Source organism: Spermophilus citellus (genome assembly GCF_964194105.1).
Source record: "Spermophilus citellus genome assembly, chromosome: 16".
Taxonomy (NCBI): Eukaryota; Metazoa; Chordata; class Mammalia; order Rodentia; family Sciuridae; genus Spermophilus; species Spermophilus citellus.
The window spans coordinates 59,486,882-59,506,778 of NC_138196.1; the positions used below are offsets into that span (position 1 = coordinate 59,486,882).

General features: G+C 34.8%; 1 protein-coding gene across 1 annotated transcript in view; it reads left to right on the forward strand.

Annotated features, from left to right (window-relative positions):
- The window catches only part of VEGFC (vascular endothelial growth factor C), a 117,566-nt gene extending 114,373 nt beyond the window's left edge, over positions 1-3,193 (forward strand). Inside the window, exon 7 of the mRNA XM_081269502.1 lies at positions 2,681-3,193. Coding sequence (XP_081125628.1) covers positions 2,681-2,792 — 112 coding nt within the window. The 3' untranslated portion in view covers positions 2,793-3,193. The remainder of the gene's footprint in view (positions 1-2,680) is intronic.
- The last annotated feature ends 16,704 nt before the right edge of the window (positions 3,194-19,897 follow it).

A 19,897-nucleotide genomic window follows, 5' to 3' on the forward strand; every position in this document is an offset into this window, starting at 1 on the left:
GCCCCAGAGGCTAAGGTAGTGTTGTTTAACATGAGTCAGAGGACTTGTGTAGTATTTTTAAAAAATGTAACTGGACCATCCAGACCTTCCCCTGCCAGAAATTATGAAATCTTTAAGATGTAATTTAGAACAAACTGTTTTAGGTACAGTTTTGATGTAAATTATGTTGTGTGCATGTATGAGTATGTAATTACAACGCCCACTAATGTGTATAACTATAATGCACTAATAAAAAAGTCTTCTTAAAAAAGATATGTCACTTAAGTACCAAAAAGTAAAAAATAAAAAGAAAGAAAGAAAAAGAAAACAACTTACACATAAGGGATATGATGGTACCATCTAGGGTAGAATTTTATCCAGAAATGAAAATATTTACACTAAGTATTTAACAGAATTTGAGAAATGAATTAATATATTATTAATGGTTACTCAAGACTCATTTCTTAGGCCTTGGTTTTGTTTTCTTCTTCATCAAGAAATAAATGAGCTTCCTGCACTCAAGGACTTACAATGTTAATCTATGAATTTATTCTTCTTTAGTCTCAGAGAACATGGTGAACTGCTGTTTAAAACAGGCTTGAGACTTTTGACATTTTCTCCCAAATTCCTTCAGCTTTGCCACGTTAGTCCTGCCTCCTTGCTTCCATATGTTAATATCTTCAACTCTATCTTCCTTTTCCCTCATTTGTGAAACTTCTGCAGTTCCTTCTATTTTACCAGCATCTTATAGCCATGCTGAGCATGCTTCAGCGCTTCTCAGAAGCTAAGCATGTGGCCCTGGCTTTCACCACTTTCATCTCCCATTTATTCAGTCTGATTAACGCCCTCTGTGTTCAGGTTATGTTTAAGCCACCAGTAGCCTGTTAGTTGCCAGATCCAGTGGATAATTTTGTCTTTCTGTAGTCAGCCTTTCTGTTACCTCTTTCTTAAGCTCACCTCTTTGTCTGGCATGTGGTTTGTGCTTTCCTGGTTGTCCACTACATTTTCAGACCATTTGTTTTAATTGCTTTCACTGGATTCTTTTTTTTTTTTCTATTCATTCTTTAAATATGGGTTGATAATGGCCTTTTCAACAGATAAAAGAGTTTTGTGCTCTCTTTTTAATTTACATTTCTGAAGATCTGTCTACCCCAGCATTTTAGTGACAGCAATAAGAGGTATCAATGAATCTATGTATCTCACTGATCATATTTTTCCGTTTCTTATTGTTGCAGAGTGCCTTATGGGGCTTTTATAAGGCACTTTAGACTATCTTAAGCAATAATTATGTTCCAATTTTACTTTCGTATTTCTACTTTAATTACCAGAAAGAGATTTTGAAATTACACTACTATCCTAGAAGAATATAGATACTAAGACTTTTTTTAACCTTATTAAACTATATTTTATATTGAATCCTTCTTAAGTGGGTCTAGTACATATTGAAAAAAAAACCTACAGTTTTTATGTCTATAAAACCAGCAATCATATTTTCCTGCAGATTTCTTATATTAATTTTGTAGAAAAGATTTCTATCATCATATTTCTCTAAATAGGATGCATCCTGTCTGATGACTTTCTGTTTACTGCAACTATTTCATATGCTTATTTTTCTTTCTAAGGGTACCGTTCCAGATTTTGTGGTAGCAAATGGAGCATATGCATTCCAAAAGTGTGGAGGGCAGAGCATGTTTTCTTTCATCTACAGCTTTAATCAGCAAAATTCACTAGTCATTGAGAATTGCATCACTTTGTAGTAAAAGAATATCAGTGATTTTATGGTTATGAATTTGGGTTTTAGAAGTGTTTTAAAATGTTAACTAGATATGCTTTCTTTTCTACAACAAAAGAGACACAATTCAGTATTAAGTGTCTACATAGTCTTAGAGTGCCTTTTTGATTTCCACCTCAAGTTGTCTTGCATTTTTTTTCCTATGTACCCATTCCACGTATTAGGCATACTCTTCTTCCAAAAAGTTCTTCAAAGACAGTGCAGTTTATTTGAGCAGCAGGGCTTCCAGCAGATTGATGGATTGGTAATTTGTTCTTTCACCACCACTAGAATTTGGAAATCTAGGCTGGAAAAAGAGAGACCCCCAACGGTCAGTATTTCCCCTCTTCCTCCTTTGCCTGGGGCTAATCTGTTTCACATGGAGCCCAGGAGGAGAAAGGAGAGTTAACCACCATCATGCAGCCAGCTGCCGAGTAGAAACAGAAGAGTGAGGGTGGGCTGCTCATTGAGGACCTCAGTTCTGCCAAGATGGCTGGGTTTAATTGCCTGGAAGTCTGGGTCCCATACATGTCCCAGACTTTTGTGAATTCTGCTATGCTTATATGATCACAGTAAATCAGCAGACCTTAAATATTCACTTTCATAATTTCTGTCTTATGTTACTTTCATCCACAAAGCAGAAGGCACTTCAAAAGAACTAATGCTTACAATATCCCATCCTTCCATTTATTACATCAGCAAGCAAGACATGTTTTTAAAGGCTTTTCCATTCCTCTAAAATTTTGTGATTATAAGCACAAACTTAAACATTTATCAACCTATGAATGACTTTTTGAAAAAAAAAAATAGTAAGCTTTTTTTTTCTTGTTTAAATTTAGAAAACTTAGTCAAAAATAATTTAGTACATTAGTAGCATAATGAACTCATTGCCTCAGTCTTTGATGAATGTTTTCCGTTTTGTTTTCCTAGTTGTTACAGAAGGCCATGCAACCGACTGAAGCACTGTGAGCAGGGACTGTCATTTAGTGAAGAAGTGTGTCGCTGTGTCCCTTCATATTGGAAAAGACCACATATGAACTAAGACTGTCCTGTTTTCCAGCTCATCATTTTTCTATCATGAAAAACTGTCTTCACATTAGAACTGTCTATGAACAGAGAGACCCTATGGGGCCGGGGTGACAAAGACAGAAGTCTGTGTTCCTGAACCATGTGGATAACTTCACGGAAATAGACTGGAGCTCACCTATAAAATGCCTCTTTCAAAGACTGGTTTTCTGCCAATGACCAACCACCTGAGGTTCTTCTCTTGTGATTTAAAAAAAAAAGAAAGAAAGAAAAAAGAATGACTATATAATTTATTTCCACTAAAAATATTGTTTCGCATTCATTTTTATAGCAATAACAATTGGTAAAGCTCACTGTGATCAGTATTTTTATAACATGCAAAAATATGTTTAAAATAAAATGAAAATTGTATTATAAGTTGGTAAGTTTAGTTCATTGCCATCATACATTCAAAGCACAAACTGATAGGAGAACATTGATCTTCTGCTGCCCTTGTTCTTGTCTATAACCAGATATCAAATTTTGATTGCTATGAAAAAATGTAAAAGAAAGTTTCAGAGGGACACTAATATGCTATTACATTTTGTTTAAATTTATCTAAATATAGTTAATAATTATAAACATTTCAGCACATGAAACTTTTGAATTTATAGGATTAAATGAATCAACACAGAACATCTTTTGAAATAAGTCTGCTTAGCTTGTCCATGTGATTGATAGTTATTTAGTGCAGTGGAAGCATTCAGTCTCTTAGTTTGGTATAAAATCCTTCAGTACATCTTAAAATTACCTTAAAATCAAAAGGAATCTTTTCTTTTTAATATTTAATTTATTTTGACCAGCTAAAATATTTTTTTTGCAAACTGAAGTGCTCCTGGTGAATACATTTAAACTAAACTAGAAATAAAATTTAATACTCATATAGGTTAAAAAGGAAACATTTCAGCCATGTAGTCTGCACGTTTTCATTTTTCCAAAAGGGCATCACACTGAAGTACTTTTTGCTGTGGAGACAAATATTTTGCTTGCAAAAATACATCCAAATAAATAATATGTATGTTGACAGAGAATTAATTACACATTAGTGTGACATAGCTTCTGTATATAAAAAATTAGTCCTTAAAGAAGAAACTATTTTACTCAAGTTATATAAAGAACTCTCTAGAAGGTAGCAAAATTAATATACCAAACATCATTAATTGGTGTGGATGGATGACTAATCAGTGCAATACAAAATATTAGTATCTTTGTGTTTAAAAAAAAAAGTGTGTTGTTTTACCAAGATGTATAAATAGGAGGTCAATGCCTACAAATAATCCTGAGCAATTTCCATACTAACTTTTAAGACAGATTATATAAGTGGTATTTGCAGAATTCCAGTAACATACTCCATACAACATTCAGTTCATGAAGTCAGACTTTTTCATGTGTTAGAAAACAAACAAACAAACAAAAACAGTCTTCCAAAATTATCTAATTATACATTTATGGACTATTCCAATTTTTTAGTAAAGATTACTCTGAATCTTCTAAAGTATTATAGATTCAATGTACTTACTAAGGTCTAGGTAGTTTTCAAACTTAAGATAGGAAAGGGGAGGGAAGGAGGAAGAATAAAGTTAACAAAAGAGTTCTTAAAATTTCTTCAAAAGAAAAACAAATTCAAGGGGAATTACAGAAGGAAAGTTGGGATCAATATAAATAACATTTTCTCTGATGGGATGAACACAAAATGATTACCTTTAAAATTCAGCTACTCTTTAGTACAATTATTTTTCACTCATTTCAGTGAAAAAAAAAAAGGAAAGAAAACAATCCTTTTAATCTTTACCATCAGTCTGGCAAATCCTTTTTTAGATTTAATACATTTGAAATATAATTTGCCTGATTTAAAAAAAAAAGAAATTCTAAGTAAGCCTCCTGAGACCATGCAACAAATACTAGAATGACTATTATGTGTTAGATCAAAAAATAATCCAAATTCTGTTTCTGAAATGTATAAGCTAACAAAAAAAATTAAATCTGTAGGCCAAAATTTAAATCTAGAAACATGCCAAAAAAATAACATTAAAATTTGTCCCTAGAGGTGTAATAAATTTTGACTCAAAAGAAAGAGTAGCATGGACAAGAATAATATATTGCCAGATCCTTGCAAACAATTTTAGGTGAACCATAAAAATCCCACTTCAACACATTGTAATGAATGAGATTTTTGTGTAGCCTGTTAAGCTGGAATAGAGATAAAGCTAAGCAGTTGTTTATAATATTAGCAAATATGATTCAGCAAAAAGGGAAAAAACACAGTAGGAATTTGCGTAAGTTCTGTAAAAGAGTCCCCAGACACCAATGCAGTCGATGGACAAAGTTGAGAAAACACTGGAAGCCCAAAGCAACAGTTAATATTTCCACAACTTGGAAAGTTTATAAATAGAATTTTATGTCCAGAAACCTAATACTCTACATTCAGTTGAGAGAGGGGAAAACATGTTTTGGTAAGCGGTTGTTTAAGATTTAGCTTTCAATTTTTTTTTGGGGGGAAGGAGATTATATGACATTTACTAAGTGCTTAAGTGAAACAAATTCCATTATTAGAATTTCTAAAAATAATCTCTGTCCTCCATATCAACACCACTAAGAACAAATGTCTGAGTGGTGTGAATGTGAGACCTAGTTCACCAACAGTGTGCTTCAAGGGAAGATGGAAGGTCATGAACATAAACGCTAGCACTGTAGGCTCTCTCCAAGGACATCTTGATCCTCTTGCAGGAATCTCATTCAATGGGAGAGGGAGAAGAAGGAGATATGTCAGGCGAGAGAGTTCACCTTGCAGTGACTGTTTTAACACAGCACCAAAGCTTGTGAACACCCCCAACTGGTATGTCTGTCTGTGCTAGCACAGAGTGAACATAGGTCTCTGGGCTCATACTTCCTACATTACTATGCTGTCGCCCGGGGTCGGAGCTTTCATTAGATTTTTCAAAGGACACTTTTTGAGGGGTTTGATTTTTGTATATAGGTGAATTCTAGAAAGTTCTGAATAAAACATTATTTTATACTAAAATTGCATGTAGTATACCCAAAGAGCTATTTAAGTCTGTGACATGCAAAATGGAAAGTAATAATTGCTTGTAATGTCATTACTAGTTAATCTGTCTTTGTGTTTGAATTGTTGAAATCTTGGATATGTTTAAGTAGGGAGCAACCATGTTAACTTCTTGAAGTATAAACCAAGGTTTCATATGACTTCTTCAAGTTCCATAGTCAACAACTCATTGCTTGAAGAAGCATAATGCAGTAGAAGGATCTAATGCAAATGAACGCTGGACTAGAAGTCATAAGCCCAAATTTTAAATTGACATTTCTGCTGTGTCCCTGAGCAAATCACCAAACCCCCTGAGTTTCAGCACATTAACAGTGAAAGGAAAGAACTGGGTTAAAACTGTGTATACAGTCTCATTTTTGAAGTTCCAAAATTTGTTCTGAACTACATACAAAGGGAAATCAAAACCAGAAAGTACATTTTAAAAGAATTTCAGGGAAGCACGATTATTGAGATTGGTGACCCCATTAAGAGGAACTATGTTTCATGTTAGAAATTATAAATGAAAAATCTGTCTCCCTTAGGCTTTTCATTCTAATTCTACTTAAATCCTAACAAATGTAGATAGCTCAGAGTATCATTCTCCCTGATTCCTTTATATCAAAGGTGGTCCCATATGGAGACTGAAAATTTTCCTTTTTACACATCTTGAGGGGAAAAAAAACATGCAGTTTTCATAAAATAGCAAAAATTAAGATTTATTGTGCACTCCTCCCAAAGTTTAGTCAGATGCCTATGTGTAGTACTTAATCCAGAAAAGGGCTTTGAGGCAGAAATTGCTTCAAAAGTTCTTACCATCTGGTATTCCAATGAGAGGATTTGATTAGGTGTTGCGGGCCTCCATCACCAGGATCTGGTATCAACAATTTTGTAAGCATAATTGTCAAAATCGTTGGGTGTTGTCTTGGACTTAACACCAACCGGGTTGATTATGTAGCAGACTTGAAACAGCTTATCACTGTTTAGATTTTATAAAAATGACTGTGAGACCACCATTTGAAACTTCTTTAAAATCTACTAAATAATGAGTGGTTGCCTCTAAAAAAAATTCCAAATGGTCTCAAACAGAACTATTTAATTTTAAAGATGTAATTTACCTCAATACCTTTAAACAGAGAAAGAGGTTTTCACGAGTTCACACACAGTGACTTTACAACCAAAAGTTAAGAAGTGTGTAGTTACAATCATGTGGGAAACCTTTATTATCATTTCAAGGAAGCCATACATCTTATTTTATTTTTTGAAAATTAATCTTCCATGTATTCAAATGTACACATGTAGGTTCAGTAGAATTTTTTTTTACTAGGAATAGTATTACACCTATGAAAATGTAACGAGGTTCATTCAATTTATGAAGAATTTCTTTTGTTTGGAGCAAGTGTCCACAGAGATCAGAGAGCTCTTTCTCCAGTGGAACGAGCCCTCTAGGACACTTCATTCTCCAGACTTCATATTTCCTTTGTATCACAGTTTTTCTCAAAGCACTACATTTTTCTATCATCTACTCATCTTAAGTAACAACCTTTAACCCCTGGTTATGTCTTTCTTTACTCTCATGCTCTGAGGTTTCTGCTCCACCATATTTTTTTGGCAAGCTGCAATGCCATATGCTATCACAGAAAGGAGAGGCACAGCAGGAATCATTTGGGATTTGGTACATAAGATCCAACATCCCCAGCTATCTCCAATTCTATCCTGGGCTTTGGACTGACAGATTGATATTCATTTGATTCTTAATTTTGATGATACTTGGGAAGCTTATGCTTCTCATAGAGCACACACTGAAAAAAAAAGGATCATAGACTCACACATGCATTTGCTAATGAGAGGGAGGAGTCAAGGAAGAGAGGAAGGAAATCAAGAAAAAGAGTGGGGAAGAAAAGGATAGGAGTGAATGAGAAAGGGTGAGAAAGGAAAAATAAGAGAGAAAAAGTGGGAACACTAGACTTGAAAGAAAAAAAAATGAAGACGTCTCATAACCTCTTTGGGACAGGGATAGTCAAAATGTGGAGACTTCTTGAAAGACATAGAAACATTTCTGCAATTTGCAAACAAGAAAATGACAAAGGCAAACACATTCTCTGCTGAGCGGTTTTGAAATCGGATTATGGGACTTCCTTAGTGAGTGAGATAAATGCCATCATAGTTTATGTGAAGAGTTCAACACTAAAATTCTGAAATAAAGCACAGATAAATACTTGGAATAAATTAGCTTCAGTCTTTCACTTGTGCACATGGATATTCTGAATGTCACTTCCTTCATAATCAAATAACAGTCCATTACTTTTGAGAAGGTCAAAGGGAAATAAAAAATTTCCTCATCTCTGGATTTAAAACAGATGTTTTTACATGACATTTCAGATCATGTGAGAATTTCATTGTGATTTTTTTTTCTAAGAAGTTATATAACTGTTTGCCCTCCATGTGAGATTATAAGCTCTCGTGTGCCTGTAACATCTGGGTGTGCAACCAGGTTCACGATTCACTTTTCAGAGCGTGTAGAAAAGAGAAGTCTTACTTCATCTGAATCATGTGGGTACTTGTATTTCCCTGTGCTGCATGAATTTAGAGCTTCAATATATGAAAAGATACTGGACGTTGCAAAGTTCATTTGAAAAATCCTGTCTCGTCTCTGCTTCTGATGCTATTTGGGAAATGTGGATTAGTACTAGAAGGGGTTTTAGAAATGTAGAGGTCGATCTCTCATTTTTACAAATAAAGTATCTATAGCCCTGAATTCCTAAATGTTTTCCTAGAACCACCTGGGCAGAGAATGGCAGAGCTCATGAGAAAATGATCTTGAGTCATATTTTCTTTGCTCCTCCAATGACATTCAGTATATGTCCCATAAAGTTCTAGGCTAGGAACCAGGATAGGAAAGTTATGTTGGATTTGTTCTACTGTCTTTCCTATTGCTGTACCCTCTCCCTTCCCTTCATTTCCCTTTGTCTAACCCAATAAATTTCTATTCTTCTGTCCCTACCCCCGCCATTTTGTGTTAGCATCCACATATTGGAGAGAATATTCTGCCTTTGGTTTTGGGGACTGGCTTATTTCACTTAACATGATAGTTTCCAGCCCCATCCAAAAGTTATAAAGTTATTTTGTGGCTGAGTAATATTCCATTATGTATACATGCCACATTTTCTTTATCCATTCATCTATTGAAGGACACCTATGATGGTTTCATAGCTTAGCTATTGTAAATTAAGGTGCTATAAACATTGATGTGGCTGCCTCACTGTAGTAAGCTGTTTTTAAATCCTTTGGCTATATGCTGAGGAGTGGGATAGCTGGGTCAAATGGCGGTTCTATTCCAAGTTTTCTGAGTTATCTCCATTACTGCCTTCCAGAATGGTTGCATCAACTTTCAGTCCCACCAGCAATGTATGAGTGTATCTTTCCCCCCACATCCCTGCAAACATTTAGTGTCACTTGTATTCTTGATAATTGTTATTCTGACTTGAGTGAGATGAATTCTCAGTGTAGTTTTAATTTGCATTTCTCTAATTGCTAGAGATGTTGAACATTTTTTTCATATATTTGTTGACCATTCGTGTTTCTTCTGTGAAATGTCTTTTCAGTTCCTTTGCTCTTTTATTGATTGGGTTATTTGTGTTTTGGTTTTAAATGTTTGTATATCCTGAAGATTAATGCTCTATCTGAGGTGCATGGGGTAAAGATTGTCTCCCATTCTGTAGGCTCTTTCTTCACCTTTTTGATTTTTTCCTTTGCTGTGAAAAAGTTTTTTGGTTTTTCTTGATTCTTGATTTTACTTCTTGTGTTTTAGGAGTTTTACTGAGGAAGTCAGTTACTAAGCTGACATGATGGAAATTTTGGCCTTCATTTTCTTTCCAGGAGGTGCAAAGTCTCTGGTCTAATGCCTAGTTCCTTGATAAACTTTGAGTTGAATTTTGTTTTCCGCTCATTTTCAAACATGCTTTCCTCCTGTATTAGTCTACTTGAATTGCTGTAACAGAATATCCCAGAAATTAGGTCTGTAGAAGCTCCTCTATATTTGCAATTTTTTTTTTTTAACTGGGGATTGAACTCAGAGGCACTCAACCACTGAGCCACATCCCCAGCCCTATTTTAATTTTGTTTGGAACCAGGATCTCACTGAGTTGATTAGCAACTTATCATTGCTGAGGCTGGCTTTGAACTCACAATCCTCCTGTTTCAACCTCCTGAGTTGCTGGAATTACAGGCGTGAGCCACTGTGCCAGGCTACGTGCAAATTTTAATTGGCAAGAGATGGTCAAATATAAACCAAACATCTTTAAACCAAAGAAAGTATTCCGAAGCTGATACAGTATCTGAATTGTATTGGATCCTACAATTGGAGAAAAGTAAACAAGAACTTCATCATCTGGTGGGGGCTGCAGAAAAAATAATTAATTCAAGAACTTTTATGTTATACTGGAACCTTACCAGCATGAGTTTGTTGGAAAACAGCCTTACTGATCTGAAAGTAAAAACAATATAATATGAATGTGGCTCAGCTGGATTTTACATTCAACTTGGATTAAAATAGTCTGCTTGTATACTTTGTACACCAAGATACTTCATATTGCAATGAGCTTATATTGAACTCAGAACAATCACTTTATGCTTTTATACATTGCCATTAGAATTATTAAATTAGTGAAAGGAACTCTGGAAATGGCTGTGGTAATCTATAAATGATGTTTCAAGCAAAAGGTACAAGTTAATGATTCCATCTTATGTTGATGGGGGTTTTACAGGTGACCAAGAAAACAAAGATATGATTGATTTCAAAGAGTAATCCCTTAATTCCTTGGTAACTGGTTACAAAATTGGCAAATATGCTAAAGATTCAAACAGTGCCTGATTCATAATAAGACCACAATATGTAATTTCCATAAACTTTGGCAGTTTCAAATGTCAAATCCTCTTCCTAACCAGAATTAAATTCACCCTTATTTGCAAATTCCAACAGAAAATTTTGAGGTGGGGGGAAGAAACTTGAGAAAATATTAGATTAAGCCAAATATCACATTTTAAAATTTAATTTCTGAATTTATCACCACTGTGGTTATACAAAACAATAGTATAATGCATTTTGGAATTCAATCATACTTTTAGGTCATGAAACTTTGTATTTTAAATATGTCAATCCCACCTCTTCACTTTTTAATATGTGAAAAGGCACACAGAAACTGAAAGATAGCTATGAAAGGTTAAGATAAATATTTCAAGAATGGGGTCAGTTTTGACTCAATTAAAAAAATTAAATATAAAGGAAACATGAAAAATTTTAAAGCATCTGAATACTAATGATAGTAAGACAGAAATAAACTTTATATTCAAGTTTCTACTTGATTAAGAAGACATTTCCTTCATTTTAATAAAACACAATTTGTTCTTCACCCTTACAGATCCAGTTTAATTTAGAACATTCCAGACATCCACTATGGAGGAAATCTAAAGGCAACAGAGTCTGGAAAGTATCACTGAGCAATTCCTAGAATCCCTGTGCTCCACATTGCACAACCAGCAGTGTTGTGTCCTTAATATATAAGCTGCTCATAAGTTCAGATGTTGCTATTACACGTCGTTAGAAAAAAATAATACAACTCAGGAATAGCTATGCTGGGAATTCTCATTCATTTCTAGCATATTTGAACTTAATTTTTTTATTCTTTCCCAATCGCAAAAAGACAAAGATGTAGGGATCTCCTGAAATCCAGGGCAACTTTTCTAGAAGATGAATAGAAGCCTCAATCAAAGTGGTTCAAAGCACAGTTTGTTGAAAAGGGTAAAAGGTTAATAGTGTAGAATTGTGAGAGCTCGGTGGATGGGAGGTGATAATTTAAAATTAAAACACAGACCAAAGAGTGTGCGCACGTTTAATTGAGATTCAAACATAGAGTGGGAGGAGGAATAAAAAAAGGAGAGAGACTGGCTCTGCATGAGTGACAGTCATTACAGACTCTCAACTGGTATTTTTTTGTCTAACCACATAGATATATACCACTTGGCATCATTTTCAGCAATAAGTAATGAAATTTTCATTGTCCATATTTGAAGACTAAAATAAATGCTTTTAGATTCTGTTAAGCTCTGTGTAGCTTGGAAGACTGAAATTTTTTGAAACAGAGGAGTCCCATCTTAAATAATCAGAATAACTTAAATAATCAGAATAACAAGCAAGGATCATTAAGCAAAATAGAATCTTGCTTTAGATATAATTTTATTTTATATACACATTTTTTATTGTATGTAATTTTATTTATATACACACTAGACTTCCATTGTAGAAGCAAGACCTTGTCTTTGAAGTGGGGTATTATACATATTCTTGCAGATACAAGACGAATAGTTCTTTGTCAGCTTTTAAGTTTTTATTTCACTAAAGTGGATTAAAGAGTTAAGTCAATGGCAAAACAAAAAATCTGAAAAAAATTCTTGTATTATGTTTCCTCTAAAAACTGAGTGTTGGCTTGTCCAGACCTAAATGGAAAATCATTCATATTTTTTTTATTCTTATTTACCAAGATTTTCCAAAGCATTGTCATTTTTCTTAGAGTTCATAGTAAATTTTCCCATGTGATTCTTGTCCACAGGGTCACTGCATATGAAGGGAACATTAAGTAAATATGCACTCATTCATTTTGCATAATAACATAACATTGAGAGGACCAAGTTGGCTCATATAATTTCACAGGTTTGAAAAACAAAAGTAAGTTTTTGGTAACTTCAGTAGACCAATATATTATTAATAGGGTTCAAAAGGCCATGTGAGCTATGATGATTCAAAAATTCAATTTTTCTCTTTTCAAGGAGACAGCCCTCAGTATATAAAATCAAACAAAAAGGTCAAGTCAAATGTTTGCAAAAAGAGAACACGAAACAGGTAGCGTAACTTTGAATATGCAAGCATGCATTCTGTATTTTCTCATTATATTCCTTTCCATAACTTTGCAGTACTATAGATATGCTGAAGATTAACATATTGGCCTTCCCTGAAACTTTTAACTTGCAATCTTTTCTCCTTTTCCTTCACATGTACTTTCTGAACTCAACCTCTAAGTGGCAGGTCTAGGAAGTTTCAAAAGAATATATCTGTTTAGATTCTGAGGGTCTCTGTGGAGGGTGGGGTGGGTGAAGGGACAGAGCTCTCCTGCCCTGGGTTTGATCCTCAGCACCAAGCAAAAAGAAAAAAAGCAATGCTCAGACTACTCAGGATAAAAAATATCTCAGGAACAGGAATGTAACCTCTGACATCTTCAAACCACAAAATGGCTTTTCAGGTGATGATGCCATCAATATTTTTCAAGCAGAAGTCAAATAAAGTTTCAGGTAACAGAGTGGATTTAAAACATTATGCCTGACAGCCTTCCATGTAATGCCATAAAAAACAGTCATATTTAACGAGAAAAACCAGGACAGAAATACTCTGAACTTTTATTTTTCTTTCTTACCTGTTGCCCTCCTCTTTTTGTATTTTAATGTTATATTAGTCAATTTTGTGTCACTATAATAAAATAACTGAGATTCCCCTCTTGGCTCACAGATTTAGATTCCAGTCCATGATGGGTTGGTCCTGTTGATTAGGGTCTGTGGTCAGTCAACCCACCATGGTAGGAGCACCTGGTGTAGCAAAACCGCTTACCTCGTCTTCAGGAAACAAAACAAAGAAAGGAAAGGGCCAGGATTCCAGGGTCCCCTTCAAGGGAACACCCCAGTTGATCTCAGGTTGGGCATAGGCCCCACCTCTCAAAGGTTGCATCAGTTCCAAATTTCAGTAGCCTGGAGACCAAGCCTTTATGTGAAGTAGTCTTAAGCCATCTAAGCTTGATTTTAAGGTAAAATTCCTAATAAATCTCTAACCATTATATCATTGTGTGTCCCTTAGACCAAATATCCGAAGCTTAACTTAATTACTCAGTTTAAAGATATTAACGTTGTTCGCTAATTTGTTTTCTTACCACCAAGGAAATCTTATGACTTTTGTGCCCACAAGTTTTCTACAGATGACACAGAATTTCAGGACTTTAGACAGCACCTTTCTCATCTTGAGTCCTGTTGGGCCCTGCAAGGTCATTTCAATCCTCCAATTTCCTAACCGACTTTGTTCTTTCCTATGTGCAGCCTGTTGACCTAGCCTGTTTTCAAAACCAAGATAACTTTATTTTCTCATAGCCTCATAAGGTCCTATGTCACATAGTTCTAATTATGTTAAACCAGACGTTTTCATGTAATTTTATATCCTCTGAAACCTTCTCTTCATCATCAAGTAACTCAGCAAGCTAGCTTTGCTGATAACATCTAAAAGAAAAAATTTAACTGCCTCATACAAAAGGAATGGGTTCAATTTAAATGTTTCCTGGTTTTGATACATTGCCTGATAGAACTATATGTGTAACACAAAGTCTGGCTCAACTAGAAATTAAGTAGTCACAATTGAATTTCAGTTCAAAGCTATAGAAAAAGTTTGAGAATGTTGAACACATAGAAGGAGAAGGTTACTATTATTCTTATTTGGAAGGTTCCAGTTTTATATTGATTTATTGGACCTTTTTTCATGGGATTGATGAGTTAATTTGAGGCAGAGCTCAAAGGGCAAATGAAGAAATTTGTTTTAGTTTTATAAGTTAGTACCTCACACAAATTGAAATAATTGTATAAATAATCATATATTTATATATTGGAAATATTATAGCAAAAGGCATCTACCAAGATGGAAAACATAATACCATAATATCAGAATGTTTAGGATCTGAATATTTGCAAAAAGGGTACAATTTGAACAGAAGCATCTAGTTCTATTTTGTATCTACAACCAGCACACAGTGTTAATTCCTCAGACTTCAACAACTTGATGAATTATAAACAATATATTTTTGCCTATTAGAGTGGTGTACTTTAAGTATAACTGAGAATGAAAATGTTTTATACAATTTCCCCTTTATTCCATTCAGTTTTTAAAAATTTTATAGACTGATATTTTTTGATGTTAATCCCTCTACTCTTTCAATTTGATTTGCAGTTCCCTCTTTATTTTAAATCATTCTTCATCCATTTTTAATCAACTTTCTTGAAAATGACATGTAAGTTTTGTCTTCTTATGAAAAACAAAATTTGAATAGATCCTATTTATTTCAATGTCTTGTAAAATGGATTTTATTTAACACCTCCTTTTAACATTTATTTTATATCATTTCTTATTTCCTTATTTTTTTGGTAGGATCAAAATTTATTTCCAATGTCCAGCCTCCTTACTGATAATTTCATTTTCTATTCTCTAACAGAGATTCTGCTATTCCATAAAACAATGTAAAAGCTGTTTTCTCTAGGAAGACCCACAATCCTCCTGCCCACCTCAGTTAAGTCTTATTTTATTTTTAATTGATACATAATACCTGTGCATATTTATGGGTTACAGTGGGATGTTTTAATATATCATTATGTAATGATCAAATCAATCAGGGTATTTAGCATACACCACCTCAAATGTTTATCATGTTTGTGGTGAGAACCTGTGAAATTGTCTTTTCTAGTTATTTTGAAATACACAATGTAATAATCCTCAGTGTAGTCCACCTACTGCACGGAACACTAGCCAGAACTTCTTCCTACTCTAATTTTTCCCCATTGACCAAGAGCCTTTTCCCTCTCACCACTACCCTTCCAGGCCTTTTCTAATCACTATTTCTCTCTGCACTTCTAAGAGCTCAGCTTTTTCAGATTCCACAAATGGTGAAATCATGTGGCATTTGTCTTTCTGAGCCTGGCTTATTCCACTTCACCTGATGTTCTCCTGATTCATTTATCCAAACACAAGTGACAGGATTTTATGTGTTGTTTTCCTCTTTCCCTGTGGCAGAAGTGAACTTCCTTCATGTCAATGGCCATTTCTTACTGCTAGGTTTGCTGTGATTATTTCACAGCACCGTAGATAACTTTAGATCTTGTCCAAATGAAGTTCTTTATTTTCTGTCTTTCACTTCCTAGCTCCCAGGCACTCAGTGGAGGTCTTGGACAATGGCCTGGAAATACAAGTCCTGTGGGTGATTTCTGGGCTGAGGCAGTGGTAAAAAGCCTTTCTGCAATTTTACAACCTCTCTCTTCTTCTCCCAGCAAGATCTCCAAGGAACTCTTGTCCTAAGATGGTACAGCCACAAAATTTAAGTGGCTTAAAATCTTAAAAGCCTATGGAGGTTGAGTCTCTGGTAGAGTTTCCCCAGTGGAAAGAGGATTGGTATGAGCACATGAGAAGTAAGTTTTTGTAATAAAAAGCCACCGTATTTTGAGGGTTGTTTGCTACCAAATATAGTCTAGCTATCCTTCCCTTTTAAGAAAATATTTTATCATTTGTGTTGTATTTTCTCATGAATATGCATACCCCTATGCTATGTCTATTTCTTTTTTTTTAAGTTGATTTAGTGTTTTTATTAGTTATATAACTGTTTTTAATACCTCACTAACTATTGCATTCTCCCTTAAGGTTTCCATTGTTCACATACCCTAGAAACAAATTGATAATTCTGAAAAAATAAAGTATTTCTTGGTTATGTCTATTTCTTATCTTTCCCTGTCTTAGACTCTTTATCTCATAAGGTTAGATGGTTGGTTAATGTCTTTTATCAATTATTTTTGTCATGAAGTAGATGAACGATACCCATTCTATACTCCTGCTTATTTTTTTAGGTATATGTGATTGGCTTGATCTAGAATTCCTGAGTTGCAATTCTTTTGTTGCACTAGTCTGCAGATATTGTTCCACTGTCTTCCGGCTAATGTTCTTGCAGAGATAAGTCTCATGCCAGTTTGATGTTTTCCCCGTGGTGGTAACAAGTGAGTTTAAAGCTGATTTTGTTTTCACTTGATATTTAGTGTTCAAGACATTTGTATAGAATCTGTACACATATTTTCTTATTGTTTTTGCCTAGAATTGAGTGAGAGCTTTGAAATTTCAGGTTCACATTATTCAGTTCCACAGGTACACCTTCTTAATATTTGTGGCAGGAAGCTTCTCAGTTGAATCCCGACAATTCCTCCCTCCTGGTATTTCTCCTGAAGTCCCCTCAAACCTTGTACCAAGTTTGAACTGTTGCAGCACGTAGCAGAAGTGCTTGTATGACATTCCCAAGATTATGTTGTGAGTCTTTGGCTTCTGCCTTGAGGACTCTTGTACACATTTTCCTTTTTTCTCTCTTAGGTCACTTGCTCTGGGCAAAGCCATGCTGTGAAGCATTCTATGGGGAAGCCTATAAGGTAAGGAACTGAGTGAACTTGAAAGTGGATACTTAAACAATGGGCAGGTTCAGAGAGTACAGCCTGGGCCAAGAATTTGATCTCAGTCTTTGACCTGGAGTCAGAACCAGGATTCCTGACCCAGAGAAATTATGAGATAATAAAAGTATAGTGTAATAGAAGTATATTGTCACCTCTTAGTTTGGGCATAATTTGTAACATAACAACAGCTATTTAATACAATCTTATTTGTAGACTTATTGTGTCTTAATTTTATTTTCTCTAGAATTCCTTTTAGTCAGATATTTGGCTTCTTAAGTCTATCCTCCTAAATGTGTTTTTCTTTTCCCTCATGATTCTCAGCATTTTAATACATTTCCCCTGGGTTTTGTACTATGTTTTCTCTTAATCAATTCAAGCTTTCCTGATTAATTCAAGCTTTCAAGGTGATTGACCTCTCTTGCAAATTATCTCCAAATTCTTTAATTGGGAAATCATATTCCTGTTTAATCCCTGTGACACATTTTAGGTAGATAGGAAGTTGTCTATTTCTGCAGAAATAACTGAAGGAATCCTACTTTCCCTAAATTCAACATGGTGAAGCTTCAGCCTGTGCACTGGGCCCCTCTCCTGGGTTTTGAGAATCAGATCAAGAACCTGAGGCTGACAGAGGTCTCCCTACAGGTCTCCACAGATCTCAGAAAGCTAAGGCACTCTCTCCATATCCTGCTTTTCAGTGTTTTTCTAAGATGTTGCTGTTCAGTTTCTCGACTGGTCAACAGATGATAAACCCTCACCACTTTAAAGGGCAGAGGAGCCAAAGCCTGCCTTCCATTCTTTTCTGTGTATACTTCAATGATTTTTAGCCAAATCAGGACAAAAAGCTTGGAATTAAAGATTGGCAGAAGAGAAGTGACTCAAATATTATTTTCACAGCCAAATTCTAGACAAAAAATATATTTGTATACCAAAACTTCTATCTTGAAAATAGAAAGTCATAATATATACAAACCATTGTTTAATAAATGATATGGCTATTGGTATCATGCAATCACTACATAGAGAATAACAAGCTATTTTCTGTTGAAAAGAATTCCATCTTTTAAAAATAGGGAATGGGGATGTAGCTCAGTTGGTAGAGTGCTTGCCTTGCATGCATAAGGCCTTGCGTTCAATTCCCAGCACCCCCCCCCCAAAAAAGGAAAGGAATTCTAGAACCTGAATTTTTCTAGCTCTTAAAAACTTAATATGTAAGGGGATAAATTGAGTCCATTTCAAATGATATAGAATCATACTCAATCTGGAGAGATTTTCATCTCAATAAAGTTGTTTGTATTTATATTTTTAGAATGAATCATTCTTGATTTATAGGCATTACATTAGTACTTTAGACCAATTTATTTTAATTCTCCAAAATGCTAACAATTTTGCTATAATTTTTCCCATTTATAGATTTGGAAAATGCTGGTTAATCCTCCTTTCTGAATCTGTCTCTTTTTTTTTTAAATCTATTAGATGAACATACTAATTGCAACTACCTCTAGGTTGTGGTGGTCATTCAAAGTATAGGCCAACAAGATCAAAATTTTGCCTGAAATAAGAATATTGGGGGCTGGAGATGTGGCTCAAGCGGTAGTGTGCTCGCCAGGCATGCGAGCAGCCCGGGTTCAATCCTCAGCACCACATACAAACAAAGACGTTGTGTCCGCCGAAAACTAAAAAATAAATATTAAAATTCTCTCTCTCTCTTTCTCAAAATAAATAAATAAAATAAAGCCTGTGGTTGGTCTTATCTTAAAAAAATATTGGCGGAGGGCACAAATTATTTTATAGCTCTCCTAAAGAATATAAATTTTGAAGTAGAGAATAAGCAGGAACTTATTTTTAGTGGTGAGGAAAGCATGAGGAGGAGAGATTAGGACTGGGGTTAGAGTTACGGCATATGTCAAACAGAAAGTCTAATGCTCTTTGGGACAGTCTTCTTCAAAAACTTAGGACAAATAGGTGGGAGTTTTCAATACCTCAGAAGTGGTGACTACATCATTTTGTTCACATACATATTTTATCTGCCCTGAGTGCAAATGTACTCTAAAATCAGGATAATGAAGCATTATATTACTCAAAAAGGCCTTTTTTTCACTTCTAATCACTTAAAATTCTGCTCAAGAATCTGCCAGATCCTGAATAATTATGTGAGAGATCTAATCTCCCTCCCATGCCATTACAAATCCCAGAAAACAATGTTCAGTTTCAACCCGACAGAATTTTGACAGAAAAATACACAAAGAACATTTCAAGGGTCACAAACTACTAGATCAAATTATGGTTCTAATGGCGTCCATACATGTCAAAAAAGGAAAATAAAACCACAATGCTTGTAGTGAGATAAAATTCAGAATGCATGCAGGTGACTACCAAAGCCACCACAGCTGAAATAAAGGCACCCAGAGCCTGGGTAGCCACAGAACTCCTGCCATCTGCCACCAAAAAAGAATAATAAGTTTCAGAGTTTCCTCTAGCCACAAATCTCTGAATTACTTCACTTTGAGAGTGCAGTCAGAGAGATAAGGTGGCCAGTTGCTCTTCAGGAAGAAACTGGAAGACTTCCAAATAGCAAAATATTCATATATTAGTCAGTGGTAGAGGAGATTTGAGGAACGAGGGTTATTCCTCCCTGAAAGGACATTGATGACATTAATATGCCATTTTGGAAGCGTTGGAATAATGTGAGTTTGATAGAGATCAAAAATCATGAGAAAACCCCAAATTACGTATCCAAGGGTTGATACTTCAAAACTATA